This window comes from Schistocerca piceifrons, chromosome 6 (assembly GCF_021461385.2).
Source record: "Schistocerca piceifrons isolate TAMUIC-IGC-003096 chromosome 6, iqSchPice1.1, whole genome shotgun sequence".
NCBI classification, from domain to species: domain Eukaryota; kingdom Metazoa; phylum Arthropoda; class Insecta; order Orthoptera; family Acrididae; genus Schistocerca; species Schistocerca piceifrons.
In genome coordinates this window covers 367,411,650-367,427,483 of record NC_060143.1, presented here as the reverse complement: position 1 = coordinate 367,427,483, position 15,834 = coordinate 367,411,650, and the positions used below count along the sequence as shown (strand labels likewise).

Sequence of the window (15,834 nt, the reverse complement as noted above, 5' to 3'; positions counted from 1 at the left end):
ATAAACCACTGGGTTACCAAAAAGGTTCTCAAAATGACAGTACAGCCTGCACTTCAGATTGTAGGTCCTCAGAGGAACTGAATCGACATTGCATACCCTAATAAAGATCTAGCAATAGTAAAGCCTTCAATGTGTTTAGCTGTGTGAAAATAATATCACATCTTTGTTTAATAAAAGGTAACTTCATTTTAAGAGTGCTCTTTTCTTTTCCTTGAAACAGCTATATGTTATTTTACATATGAGAAGTACCAGAGAACAACGTTTGCATGAAAAAACTCTGTTATTGCTGTCATGATCCAGTGAATGGATTCGTGGCACCCATTCCACCACACACAGTTGTTTTGGGTTTAAATTAACCTTGCTAGTAACATACAGTCATACATACTGATGGTTTTCCCAATACGGGAGGCATCTTCCAGCAAGATAATATGATATCCCAAATGGATGAAGGACTGAAGGCCACCACTCACCTTACTTTTGGGGCATGGAGTAGCCATAAGCCGTATAAATAAACAATTGTCATTAATCTTCAGATGTGTCCTCCCTTGGAGTTAGCAGATTGGGGGAGGGATGAAATGTGTGTGTGTGTTTTGGGGCGTTGTTTTAAAACTTCGTAAGAATGTAAATGTCATTTGTGTGCATATCAACCACTCAACATGTCAATTTTATTTGTACCCAGAACTTTACAGTGTTGTATTGATGTTCCAAATGTGCTAGACATGCCTATAAGTAGTTGAAAGGACACAACAAGACATTTTCAGTACTTCTCTACCTCTTTAATTATCTGATTTAAAGCCAATTAATCATTGCTGGAACAATCCAATTTTTCCTATCCACTATGTGCATTCTTCAAAGTATACTTTTCAGCAAGTGTAGGATGCATTAGAGTTGAATGGCTAATGTATGGTGTAATGAAACATGCATATTACTTTTTTACAGCTATTCTGCAGAAAGAGGATTATTTTTTAATTTGAAGTAACCACGTAATTGGATGCTCTCATATAAACAGTCTGTTGCACATTGTGAGATATTGGTAAACTGATATTTTTTAAATAATGAATGAGTAAAGTTTCCTGCTTTTCTTCTTGCTGAAGTGGGTTTTTTCTAAATTATGTTTTTGTAGTAATTACATTTTATTATTCAAAGTCCGACCGATATTCTGACACCTTGTTGAAAACAACATGTTTAAGCTATTTGCAGATGATCTGTTATTCAACCACTGTTCAAAACTATGCTATCATCAAGAATCTTGCACTTGCACCAATCACATCCAAGTTGTCATAATGTGCATCACTTTTTATCAGAGAAACAACTGGAAAAATAATCACATAATTACAGTGTATCCAAACCAAGAGGTAGAAACAGCAGATCATGCTAACTTCAGTGGAATTGGTCCGTGAAACTAGCATGAGCTGTTGAGCCTACCATATGATTTTAACAAGATACTATGCATTTACATGGATATATTTTTCAAGGTTTCTCCCTGATGAAACAAACACCAACATTTGCAAGGCGGTATACGATGTCAACTTTAATGTGACTCTTGACAGTATACTATCTCTCTCTCTCTCTCTCTCTCTCTCTCTCTCTCTCTCTCTCTCTCCCTCTCCCTCTCCCTCCCTCCCTCCCTCCCACCCCCCCTCTCCCTCCTCCCTCCCTCCCACCCTCCCTCTCTTCCACCATCCCCACCCCCTCCATGCCCCAACTATATTAAAGCTGTTCTGTTGCAATCTGAGCTCTGTCTTGCTGTGAGGAACATTCATGTTAACAGTTTCATAATTTTCTTCTCTTTCATCACAGCTTTGGTGTTCATTGTTTGTACCCTGTCACTGTAATTATTACCATTCACTTACAAGAATCTCACAAATAAACAAAAATAGCCAAAGATAATACACTTCACAATTTGGAGAATTGTGTTGCTGGTATTCTTTGAGGTGACTAGACCTTTGCTGAAATAAATGATAGCAAGCACATATTGTGGGCTACATGTGGTTATGATACCCTCAAAAGTCCGGAGCTCGTGATCTAGTGGTTAGCATTGTTGCTTCTAGATCTCAGGGTCCCATGTTTGGTTCCCAGCTGGGTCAAACATGTTCTTTGCTTGGAGACAGGGTGTTTGCATTGTCCTAATCATTTCATCTCCAGCACACTGGACTCACATTCGGGAGGACGACGTTTCAATCCCACGTCCGGCCATCCTGATTTAGGTTTTCCGTGATTTGCCTAAATCGCTCCAGGCAAATGCCAGGATGGTCCCCCTTTGAAAGAGCGCGGCCGACTTCCTTCCCCGTCCTTCCCTAATCCGACGAGACCGATACCTCGCTGTTTGGTCTCTTACCCCAAACAGCCCAACCCCCATTTCATCTCCTCTTTATTGACATGAATATTGCCGAAGTGGTGTCACTAAAGAGACTTGCAGCAGACAGTCGAACAACTCCAAATGGAGCCTCCAGAACCATAATGTCACAGGATCATTTAATTCAATGCTCCTATAGCTCTATAAGGTGACAGGGGGTCTGTAGTTTACTTATCACCCATGCCAGTGTGTGACATTTGTCAAACATAACAGTGAACTTCACAGGTTAATTTTGAACCTTTTCACACAACCCACTCTCCGAATATTTCACTTTTAACTTTGATGAGACTGATTGACAAGCAGAAGTGATTCATCACTCAGAGTTTTGCAATGTTGCAAACAGTTTCCATCTGTAATTAAGGACCTACTTAATGACTTCTCACTTTACTTTCATGGTTATAGAATATATGTTGTTCACCACATGAGGATTTTGTTTCCAGATGCTTGTATGTCTCATCAAAATCACATGTACTTTCTTTACTGTCATTGTCCAACTTCATTTAATGTCATTATCAACATCATCCATCATAAACATAATCTTTTTCTTCTTTTCTCTTTATTTTTAGTTTCACCTGTTAGGGTTAAAAGTTAATCATAGATAGCTAAGAAATGACTAAATAATACTGAACTACTGCTCTTAGTTTGGTAAGTCAGAATTCATGAATTGGGCCCATAAGCAGATTTCTGTGGATATTGTTCAAAGGATGCTGTGTTATTGTTCAGACCAACACTGCATAGTTGTGTATTTTCTTCTTGTTGTAATATAAATTGCAAGCTCAAAGTATTATTTTCATTGCAGTTTTTGTTCACTTATTTTCCCCCAATAAATTATGATTACTACAATGTTGTTTGCATATGGGGCTTGAAATAACAGCACCAATTTCTTGCTTTCAGGTTTCTCATAATCCTTTGTAAAGTTGTGTTTGCTATATTATCTAGCTTGCTTTCTATCCTAATTTTGACTCATTTACTTTCTTAGAAGGACTTATGTCTGTTGTGAACATATTAACAGAAAATCTCTTTTTAATTTCCTTGGTATATAGTGTCTCATATATGTAAAAAATTTAAGCACAAGTAAGATGAAGATTAAATGAGTATATAAAATCATTGGAAGAAATAAATGACATTTTAAGGAATAAATGACAGTATCAATGAATATGTGGTAGTTAAAAAAAATTAAGTACAAGTACCTACTTACTAGCTATCAGCACAAGAATAAATGAAGCACTTTGGCTTTGTTCTTTGGTTCGTTAAGAGAAAAATACATTAATATTAATATATTTTCCTAGTTTGTGTACATTAGCCTCTCATTGTTTCAATGTGGGTGGATTTTAGGTTGGTTCAAGTATTGACGCTATTCATTGTGTCTTCATTTTTAATTGAAGAAATGTCTTCTTATTTTTTAGATTTATATGTAACAAAATCTTACTGGAAATTTTTGAGTTTCCATTTCTAGACTATATTGTAACTTAGAAAAGTATCAAATAAATAATTCACAACTCTGAATTTTTCCAAGGTATTGAACAGCCTACAGGTTTAGCCATTGACTGGATTTCTGGAAATATGTTTGTAAGTTCATGGGGTGCTGTCTATAACTACATACTAGTATGCAACCTTGAAGGAGAATATATTTCTGCTGTGGTTGGACCAGATGATGTCTTTCAAATACGTTCTCTTGCTGTGGATCCTTTACGAGGTGGCTTGTATTGGAGTCATATGCAAGATAGTCAGTATGTAATTGAAAGCAGCCGTATGGATGGCAGTGAAAGGAAAATGATTGTTACCCAACGGGAAAATCCACTGCTTGTGTCACCTCAAAGTAAGTTAATAATTACTTCTATTTAAAAAGTTTTGCATGTTTGCATTTAGTTTCATTCTGCTTAAGGACAAAGTTTCTAGTTTTCAGAGATAGGCCTATGGACATATTTACTCTTTGTTCATTATTTGTGTTCTTAGTCTTTAGTTGATAATTGTAAAGGATACTAATTCAGTCAAGTAAATAAGACATTTAGTTCATACAATAATATTAATTCTCTCTGCAAATCTTCATGTACATCATCAACTTCTGTAACTGTTGACATGTATGAAATGGCATGCAGTCTGTATTTCTTTCATATAAAACACTTTTGAAAAGAAATGAAAAATAAATGAAATTACAAACTATTAATGATACTACACACTGGGTGACATGGGAGAATATATATGTATGCTTAATTCATAGAAATGACCAATGAGAATAAATGTGAGAGCCAGTCACATTTTTTGTTGCACAAATACTTTAATTTTCCTCGTACCTAACCATCTTGAGGTGCCAGCCTTAATTTAATTGCAAAAAAATAAACCATTCATTAAAGAAAAAAGATGTAGCAAGTTACAGTGTTTTTTCCCTTGGTTTATTTATACAGATAAATAAAATTCTGATGCTATCATTGCTAAAAAAAGATAGTTATTTTCTTCTGTCATGTCATTTTTCCTCTTTTTTCGACTGTGTCTTTTCACCTTCCTTCAGTGTTCTGTCAGTCAGTTCTTACTTTTCCTTAGTAACTGAAAATTTTGCATATATATAATCCAGTTAACCCACCAAGTAGCTACCCGCATTAGTATGTTGCTTCCAGAATTCAGGCAGCAACACTGGCTCCAGATTGAATGTATCAGCCCATCAGATTAATGACAAGGACCAGTGTACCATCCAGCCTGAATACCATTTTTTAAGATGGTTTCCCACATCCAACTCAGTGAATACTGAGCTGATATCAGTGTGTCTGTCAGTTACACAATTCACCAGCATTTAGAAAACGTTCACACACTGGCATTTTGGATAACACTACATGCAGACAGTTGGGGTACCCAAATTTTGTTCCAGGAGGGAAAAGTACTTTGACAGGAAGTGAATCTGGCGACCCTCTGCCATCCATATTGCCAGATCCAGTAATTAACATGCTGACCTTGTGAAGATGTTCAGTGAATGTGCTTGGCATATGATGATATTGTTGAAAGACTTTTGTGACAGTCAATCTGCTATGAAAGAGGTCAGTGAGGATTTAACATATTTTTTCAGTTTGTTGAAACAAGAGCATCTAATTTCAAGATATCATAAGAGTAGTAGTTCATGTCTGGTGTATTGATATCTCAATTGGTGAAGGAAAATGAACAGCTTATGCTTTGCTGTGCCTGTAGGGAATTGTAGCTACCAGATGTACGTGGGAGAACAGAGATTGTTAGCGTATTCTGGAAATCAGTATGAAGAGGAAAAAAATTGTGTAAAAGTTTGTGTGGTTTCTTCCTTCTCCTTTCTTTAAAAAAAGTCCTATCAGAAGTATAAATACAAAGGGAAAAACTACAAACTACCTAAAGTAAGCATGACCAGGTTTAGGAGCATGCAAGATTTCACCATGGATGACTTAAAGTAAGGTATCCTGCAAAATTTTGGACAGACCAGAAGTAAATCTGCATTAGTGCTTGGTGCAGGACAGAGCAAGTGGGCAAGTGTGCCATATTTGCACTTCTCTGTAGTTATGGCTGATAGTTGTCATTGGAGAGACCAATTTTTGCAAATTACATTTGGACCTTCAGATTCCAGATCATAGATAACTGACAGCACACAACAAGCAGTAGTCCACTTCTCTTGATTTTCAGTGGTTTGAGGCCAAAGAGGATCTTTTACAGCTGATAAATTCCCTATTTCTGTTCTTGCTGTAGATGGAATCATTTCTAAGATGATTGTGGTTTACGTAAGACTTTCATGGACCTTAATCCCCGGGGAGTTGATGCATAATCATGTAATGGGTGGCTAGATTTGGTGGCCAGATTTGAGCTTTCCACAGTGATGGAAACCTCACAATGGATATCTGGAGGAGCAATATCTATACCAGTTGATATACCTTGACAAGTGGTGTAGTGGTGCAAACATCAGGTAATAAACCTGCACATCTCACTCAGTGCTTTGTTGATCTCTTTGGCATGGGCAGACATGCACCAGACAGGGAATATGTATTCTGCCATGGAGTAGCAGATTTATAATGTTGTTGTTGTTGTTATGGTCTTCAGTCCTAAGACTGGTTTGATGCAGCTCTCCATGCTACTCTATCCTGTGCAAGCTTCTTCATCTCCCAGTACCTACTGCAACCTACATCCTTCTGAATCTATAATGTTGTTATGTTATGGGGATATCATCCACTAACAACATTATAATAACAAAAAAAAATGTTGTTATGTTATTATAATGTTGTTAGTGGATGATATCCCCATGTATTACCAACTATATTCCTAAAGATAATTCCTCTTCCACCTTTGTGTTATGGCAGTCCTGCTGTATATCAAGATGCAATCAACTGTGAGACCTAAATATTTTGGGTGTGGTGTATCTTCTATTTGTACTCTTAGCCATGAGACACTGAGTTTATGATGTGCCTATCTGTATTTAAGATGAACACAGGCTTGGGCAAACTTGATTACTATTATAATAAATACTTATCTTCTTTGAAGTATCTGTTAGGTAAACCTCCATGTCTTCAAAGAACTTAGTGTGAGTTGCCAGTGCCAGATCTTTTTCATAATTCTGGCACAGTCTGGAAGTTGTTGCTCATTAGCATATATGCTATAAAGAGCAGGGGTTAATATGCTTCCTTGTGGTGACACATTTTTCAGGCAACACCATCAACTTGTTTATGAAACGGGTCTTTTCACTATTTTGTTTACTGAGAACTACAATTACCTTCCAATAAAGATCTTTTAACTGAGTGTCTAACTCAGTTCAGTAACGTACAGCATAAAACCTTTTATCCGTAAAGAATATATATAATCATAAAGTCACATACACAGGCGTGAAACACTCGTGCCAAGAAATTAACGTTAACTGTATATGTTCGGGCATTCTACTAACTTCAGTTTTGGCATAACTGTCCATTCCCCCACATGTGAATGGATATAGAATTCTCATTCTAATTCTGGACATATTTGTATATTATAAATTGTTTCTCATGGGCAATACAAAATAGTAATAATAAATGCGTGGGAAGTTAATAGTGAGACTTTAATGATGGTATGATGTGTGCATTCTCAACCAAGAAAATGAGTTTTTGTTTTAGTGGTTCACAACTCAAAGGCTAAGTGTGGTTTCTGGGCACTCAGTGAAAGTTTCTCCGTGGTGGGATCCTGTGTGAGCCTCATCATCTCTGCATAGCTGTTGCAACCTCTGTTCATAACTTCTGAAAATAGTACTGGAAAAAATCAGTGATCTATAGACAGCTAAAATACTAATCGGTCCTGATCACAAGGATGTATTAAAATTAATAATCACACATCCAAATGGTAATCACCTTCAATTTTACCAAAACTCATCTTCAGACCATGTCTCATCAGGCAGTGAACAGAGATGACAGCTGGAGCATTGATAAGTGTTGCGGGACACCACTGGTAAGTGCTCACCATCTGGTGAGACATGGTCTGAAGATGATTTTTGATAAAATTGAAACTGATTACCGTTTGGATGTGTGATTAATTTTAATAAATCCTTGTGATCAAGATTGATTGCTATTTTAACCTATATTCACTTGAATCTGCTTACTCAAGTCAAATTCTGGTCTCCGTCATCAGTTTTTACTCCCCACACTTCCCTCCGTATGAAATTGATGATTTCTTCATGCATCATTGGGTATCCTATCCATCAATCCCTCCTTCTTGTTGAATTGTGGCATAAATTTCTTTTCTCACCAGTTTGATTCAGTACCTCTACTCTCTAATCTTCAGCATTCTTTTGTAGCACCACATTTCAGAAGTTTCTGTTTTCTTGTTGTCTGTACCATTTATCTTCCACATTTCACTTCCATACAAGGCTACACTCCAGACAGATACTTTCAGAAAAGAAGATGGATTTTAAAAAATCATCACAGTATTTGTGGATTTAGAAAAAGTCTTTCACAATGTTGACTGGAGTACACTCTTTGAAATTTTGAAAGTTCTGTGAGGGAAAGTTCAGGGATAATGTACTGTGAGAGTTGTTTCTCTACAACTTTTGTAGAAATTATACTGCAGTCATAAGAGTCAAAGAGTGACTGTAGTTGAGAAGTGAGTGTGACAAGAGTTGTAGCTTTTCCCCCATGTTATTCAATCTCTACATTGAGCATGCAGTAAAGAAAACCAAAGAGAAATTTGGGAAGGGAACTGAAGTTCAGGGGGAAGAAATAAAAACTGCAAGGTTTGCAGATGACACTGTGATTCTGTCAGAGACTGCAAAGATTTGTAAAATCAGTTGAGTGGAACGAATATTGTCATGGAAAGAGGTTATTGTATGAGTAAGTGTGTATTATTATTGTTATCCTGAGATTTAATATGTTCAGAAAGCAACAGAAATTGTAAATTACAGCCAAACTTTATTTCACTAGGTCTTGCAATGGATTTGGCAGACTGGAGACTGTACTGGGTCAATATTATGACACATTCTGTTCAGTATTACGATTTTAAGACTGAATCTGTGGAAACCATTCAGCTACAACCAGGACAGAAGTCAGCTCTTGTGATCTACCATGGTCTCATCTACTACGCAAATCAAGACGATGCAGCAATCCATATAGCAAATAAGACAACTGGCTTGGATGATGTTATATTGCGTAGTAATACTGGTGAGTTTACATTTGTTTATCAGTGACACTTTCTTTATAAAATAATATGGATCTTGTAATTGTCCTGATACCTTATCTTCATTCCTGTAATCTTATTCATATCTTTAAACCTTCTCTCCAATGCTTCACATCTACATCTACATGACTCACACTTAATTGCCTGGCAGAGGGTTTATCATAACTCTTTCAGTGTATTTCTCTGCCATTCTACTCTCAAATAGCATGCAGGAAAAATGAACAGTCAAGTGATGTAGCAAAGGAAATACATAATTGGAACATAAGTTTCTGTGGTACATTATTATTACATTTCCAAAATGGAAACAATAAGCAAAAATAAGGAAGGACAACTACATACTAGTAATTGTAAACAATTGATCCATGCTGCACAGAAACAGAACACTGTAGAGACATTACTAGCTTCTGAGCTACCTCACATTTTGTATTTTAACTACAAACACACACACACACACACACACACACACACACACACACACTTGCAGCTGAAACAACATTCCCAACAGATATCTCAGCTACATATGTCAGTACCAAACAACCCCTGTGTCAACCAGTTGCAGCCGTCAGACCTGTGTTGTTCACCTTCTCCATCTCCCACATCTCTAGAAGCCTCTTCCACCCCCAGAAAATACACTGCTCCTGAATACCCTCTCAGACTTTCAACATGGTCATCTTCTGAAAAGCCTGACCCATTTAGAAGTCTCAGTTGTCTCAAAAGTTCTCACCTTTTGCTTAAAACACAGGTTCAGTTATGAGGGAGTCGTAAAGGAATTGCTTTACGGCACTCATATTCTTCAGTGAAAGCATTTCTTTATCACCCAGCCTATAGACTGCAGTCAAGTGAAATCATGGATAAAATCTTGTGTCCTAGAGTTCCAACCCATTCCAAATGTGATTCTTGCTCCTGTACCCCAGCCATATGCTGATAATCTTCCAGGAATTCCTCACCTCCAAATTGATTCCAACTTCCTTCCTAAGATCCCTTCTCAGTGAAACACACAATAGTTATGGAATGAATAACCATTTAGGACCTTGAAAACAAAGCTGATATCATTTTCTCCAAATCTCCTTCACTATGGTCATGAACTGCAAAGATTATACAATTGAAGGTCCTTGACGGCTTTCAAGCAGCTTATCACTTTGATCCCATCTAGAATGAGAAGATTAGTTCCAAAGTTAAGGAAATCAGTATCTTGGTTTATGCTATGTTTCACCATCATTTTAAGATCATTGATGATCTTCACTTCCTAGACTTTTAATCACAAATTTTCTGATTACATCTTGTACAATAAGATCTTAAAATTACAGTGCAAATTTTGAAACTATTAAAGTTATGACACTGTGATATGTGCTTATAAAGTGTATATATGATAGGACACTGCTAACAGTCAGATAAGTTTAGAATGATGTGCAGTACAGATAGAGTACTTTCAGAGCCAGACTTTCACATCAGCGTGACTATCACCAAGTTATCAGTTAAGCTGAATGGCCATAGGCACAGGGTGTATACTGGCAACACACAAAATCCTGTTGCAGAGCATGTCTACAAGATGATAGTCAGGACCTCGTTGCCTGTTTCACCACGTGTGGCATTTTTATTTTCCCCCAGGCGCCAGTTTCTCAGAACTCTGCCTCCCTCCTTGCCCCTTCCCACCACACCTCTAATGCATACTATGCATTGAGCTTTTCACTCTTGTTAACTCACGCCCATTGTTTTAGCGGTAATCTCTTGCATATTATCTAGTCTTCCACCTTCAAGTTCTCAGGTTTACAAATCTCATTTGGTGCAGTCCTCAACAATTAGTCTTTCCTTCTCATCCTGTCCAGTACGTCTCCCCTGACCTGAGGTTCTGGGTGACTTTACCGAACTCTACCCCTTGTCCTAAACCTCTCCAGTCGTTTTCCTTCAACCCCTGTGCCTTTCCCTTCAACTCTTCTGCCAGAGGAAGGAGCCACTGGCTCCGAAAGCTTGCATACATAATACCTTTTTTATATGTGTGTTGTCCTGGTAAGTAGATTTTTTATCTGTCCAATGACATTACATTGTCAAAAACTGATTATTTTTGTTGTTAATCTGAAAAAGTGGTATATAAGTAAAGGGGTCCAAGATGTAGGTAAAACCATGTTTATGATGGAATAATTTCATGTTTTAGGATTATATTAAGCTTCACAAATTTCCGTGTTTAGTCATTCACTTCTGTCAACAAAGATTTTAGAATTAGTTGATTTTTTGCAGATTCTTCTGTTCTCTGTTATCATTCACTGTCTTTTTGCCTCAGAATCACTGTCTTTGCTGGGGTTAACTAAATAACTAGAAGAAATTTAAGTCTCCAGTTTTCTTAAGTTGTACAATACAGACATATCTTAAAAATAAAAGTTCTTTTCATTTTTCAGTGGCTTTTATTCTATTACTCTCAGTTAACTGTTAATCTCTGTTTATTGTTGCGATCCCTAAAATTAAGCAGTTCTACATGTTTTGCTTATTCAAACAATGGAAATTCCAAGGTGTAATAACAATAATATGGAAAGGATAGATTACTTCTCACTACACAGAGGGGGTGTTGAGTCATGGACATGCACAATGAAAAAGAATGTTATAAATATTTAAAGTTTCAGACGAAGTTCTTCCTCAGAAATAGACCAGAGACACCCATTCACAGAAGCATAACTCAAAATGCACATGGCCACTGTCTCCAGCCGTTATTGTCCATAGACAGTGGCCATGTGTGTGTGACTTATGCTTGTGTGAATGTATTTGAGTTTTCTACTTAGGAAGGGGTTTGTTTGTAAGCTTAAATATTTCTAGCATACTTTTGCATTGTACCTTTCTGTTACTCAGTTCCTCCTCTGTGGTGAGTAACAGTCTGTCCTTTCCGCATTATTGTTTTTCTTATTCACTATAAGAACACCAATCCAATTGAATCTATCTTTAAGTAAGGAAATGTAAGGTCAAAGTAATTGCTTTGAATTTGAGATGTTTATATTTTCCCACCTCCGCGTTGCAAATGTTTTGAGTGAAATGCCCAGTCGATGCGCTGTTGTTTTCATGTCAATTCTACCAACATTGAGAGTTGTTTAGTTCTCGGGGTTTTGCAAAATTCCTGGATTCATGTCTCGTCACTGTGCAGCCTATGAAAAGGATTGCAGAAGACTCCCAAATAAATTCCAAAGTACAGTGCAGTTTTAATACCAATATATTTCCAGGACTCTGGTGTCCGAGCCTGGTGAACTGTACCGGTTACATCACATGTACCCAAAGTTGACATCAAACGACACAGAGTTCCCAACAATCAACAAACGAGTGAGCATACAATACATTTGCTCGCAACCCTAGCCAAAAAACGAGTGCCCCAAGGCGTCTGCGTGACCTCTATTTATACTTTTGTTAACAATTACCTACTATGAAATTTACAATTTTATGTAAAATCACAATTAAAAGTTAAACCGAATATGAGCTACACATTGCTAAAAATTTAAAATCTCAGTGCTGAACAAGGTGAACCTATTTTCAACTTAGTTATGAGTTAATATAACATTTTCTGACCAATTATGTTACAGGTAACAATTACATTTCTAAATTTGTTTGTAACAAATCAACTAGTGCCTGAATTTTAGTGCTAACATATATTGCAGATTCAATTAACGTGCTTTATTTATATGTTCTATTTAAATTACTGCAGTAATTTTATAATGATAGGTTTACTGGTACATCCTGACCATGTGCTACATTTCTTTCGATTAGTTACAGTATTAATTTCACATTTATATTATGTTTCTCACATAAGAACAATGTTAATCAGCAAAGCATCGTTTTCGAATTATATGTATAATGAAATAGTGGTTACTTTTGTATGTAATTTGGAAACAGGTCACTTTACAATTGGACAATTAGGACTGGTGTTTATCTTTAATGCTCTCCGAGGGGTCCCGATAGGTAGCAATGAGATACAGTAATATTTCATATTATAGGTAATTTCAGTTTTCTCATCTAGGCAAATATCTATGAAATGGGGCAAAATTCCTGCTTGTTTTTCATGGTGACAAATTAACAGGTAACAGTGGCTGTTTGCAGTTCATTAATCACCATTAGCTTTTTAATTTGAAATATTATTCTCCTGCTTGTTGGACTTGAATATTTTCTCCAAAAATAATTCTTTTGGAATAGTATATTACATGATTTTAGCTATTCTCATGAATTTTTCCCCCTATTTTATTGAATTCTATTTCTGTTTGCTTTACATCATAATTTTGTTCTGATTGTTTTCCATTTATGTCGAAGTACTTATTTTCTTCATCTCTTGACGTGCCAACTGTCATTAATTCTATTTGTAATTTTTTGCATTTTCAAATCTTGTGTGTTGTTGGATATTCATTTTCTATCTTGCCGTGGTGTGTCTCCTTTGCCAAGTAGCACCAAGTAACTATCCTACTTAGTCCCTTAATAGTCCCACTTGTTCCTATTGTGCCATTTCTTAAGATGGATGTAATGATGACGTTTGTAAGTCATTTGTTTGTGTAAGTGTTTTTCCTGCACCTTGCAAGTAGTAGTTCATATGACAGAAACTACAAATTCAATAGTATATTCTAGCAAGAATAATAATAATGATACAAAATTCTATACGTCAGTACAAAACAGGAAAATACTGGTGGAATAGAAACAATGAAATGCACAAAGAGACTGCTAAGTAGATATTTGAGTAGTTGAGGCATTAATATGGGGAGGAGGGTTCATCAATAGGAGCTGAAACATGATAATATTATTCTTAAGGGCACATGAACACTCATATATAGGTGGAAATGGGACTGAACTTGATTTATTTTGTTACTGTACTAGTTTCACATGTAAGACAAAGGTTTCACCCCACTTTTTTGTAACATTTTTCTTCCATTATTACAGCCAATGTCTTATCTCTGCGGATCTATGACCCAAATGAACAAGTCGGCAAAAATCCATGCTCTGATAATAAAGGTGGTTGTGCTCATCTTTGCCTACCAGTGTCAGAAACAGAGCGAGCTTGCAAGTGTGCTACTGGATACACTGCTCATTCGGAACGGCCTGAAGAGTGTGTTGGTTTGTAATATTACTGATATGTATTTTATAACTATAAGCAAACAGTGGAAAATTTGGGATGGAATAATGAAAATATTATGAAAAGAATAGTTGCTACTCACCATATAATAGATATGCTTAGTTGCGTAGGCAGAACAAAAGGCTGCCAGACAAAGCTTTCAGCCAAACAAACCATCAGAATGTGTGTGTGTGTGTGTGTGTATTTTGTGTAATTCTGATGAAGGCCTGTTTGGCTGAAAGCTTTGTTTCATAGCCTTTTTGTTGTGCCTATCTGTGACTCAGCATCTCCACTATATGGTGAGTTGTAACTATAAGTTTTAGATGTAAGTATTTGTAGCTACCTTTATTACTGGCAATGTTACTCCTGTTATGCAGCCATGGTATAAGAGTTAACTTCAGTGTTACTATAATGGCTATCATGTGTTCAATAAGGTGGAAAACAGTCTTATCATTGGGTACATTGATGTTAGAGCACAAGGAGGATGGCCTAGAGAACAGGTGCATCAGTTCCCCATGAAGCACTAGCTAATTTATTCAAAATATTCTTTTTATTGAGTTTCTGCTTGGTGTTTCTTAAAATCTTTATACAGATCAGTGACCAATCCAGCTTTATGGCAAAGTATTTAGACTGAAGAGTGTGCTCTATCTTTTCCTGACAAAAGTTCACATAGTGCTGTTGTGTTGCTGTTCTGTCACTCAAGTTTGGTCAGAGTCTCCACTTCTTGTAAAATAAATTCAAAGTTTTCAGATCATCAAACAAGACATTTTCTCCTTTTTTTAGTGTAGTAATTTCAACTTATGAAACTGACATGTTGGATATTTTTGTTGTTGGTTTAGTCTACGTGAGAGGAGAAAAAATGAAATGTAATTATTTCGAATGCTAAATAACTCAATAAAAATGTTAGGGTGTCTGAACTAGAGTATGACTGCATTCTGCTTCATGTACCAATTATGATTAACAAACTGATTGGAAACCACACCATATAATGTGTTACAACAATTAGTCTCAGACTTTATTTTTTTAAAATTTAGCTAATGCTGAAAAATTATTGGTTCTGTCTGCCTCCCTGCTCTCTCTCTCTCTCTCTCTCTCTCTCTCTCTCTCTCTCTCTCTTTGCCCCCTCTACCCTCCCCTCTCCCTCTCTCTTCTTGCTCAGAACCTTATGTTTAAAATAGTGGTCTGCCCAGCATGTGCTGATCACATGACCCTCTAATACTGTTGTTCACTGATGCCTTAGGACAGAAGATTTAGACCCATGACCTCAGCAGTTTGGTCCCATAGGAAATTACCACCACAGTAGGTTTAGCAGTAGTTTATGAGCATTATGGAGACCCTTCCCCATAACCACTTCTGAACACCTTTGAAAATGACACAGTTAATTTCCTTCATCATTCTGAGTTTGTGCTCCATCTCCACATCATTGCAAACAGCATGTTAAACCCTACTCTTCCTTCTTCTAAAATGAGCCAGCAGGGTAATACTCATGAACCCAGGCACATTTGGCACTCCACAGTAGCTTTCCTGCCATGCTATGTGAAAAGAAACAAAGCAGAGAGTTTGTATTAGCCACAGTTCAGTGCTTTTGCTGAAACTGAATCTGCAGATTTTAGCAGTTTATGTACTGTGTTGAATATTTGTTACTAGTTAAAATTGCCTACCAGAATTGGATTTAGTCCTGGATGCATACTTTCACAGACAGTGTTCTTATTAATTGATCTGCCTTGACACATTCCACAGACTGAATAATAACGCTTTAAATTTTCACTAGTTT

General features: G+C 36.7%; 1 protein-coding gene across 1 annotated transcript in view; it reads left to right on the top strand.

Annotated features, from left to right (window-relative positions):
- LOC124802490 (low-density lipoprotein receptor-related protein 1) overlaps positions 1–15,834 on the top strand; it is a 735,000-nt gene that overhangs the window by 489,464 nt on the left and 229,702 nt on the right. The window contains exons 29-31 of the mRNA XM_047263305.1: positions 3,873–4,175; positions 8,740–8,976; positions 13,889–14,062. Of these exons, the coding sequence (XP_047119261.1) occupies positions 3,873–4,175; positions 8,740–8,976; positions 13,889–14,062 (714 nt within the window). The remainder of the gene's footprint in view (positions 1–3,872; positions 4,176–8,739; positions 8,977–13,888; positions 14,063–15,834) is intronic.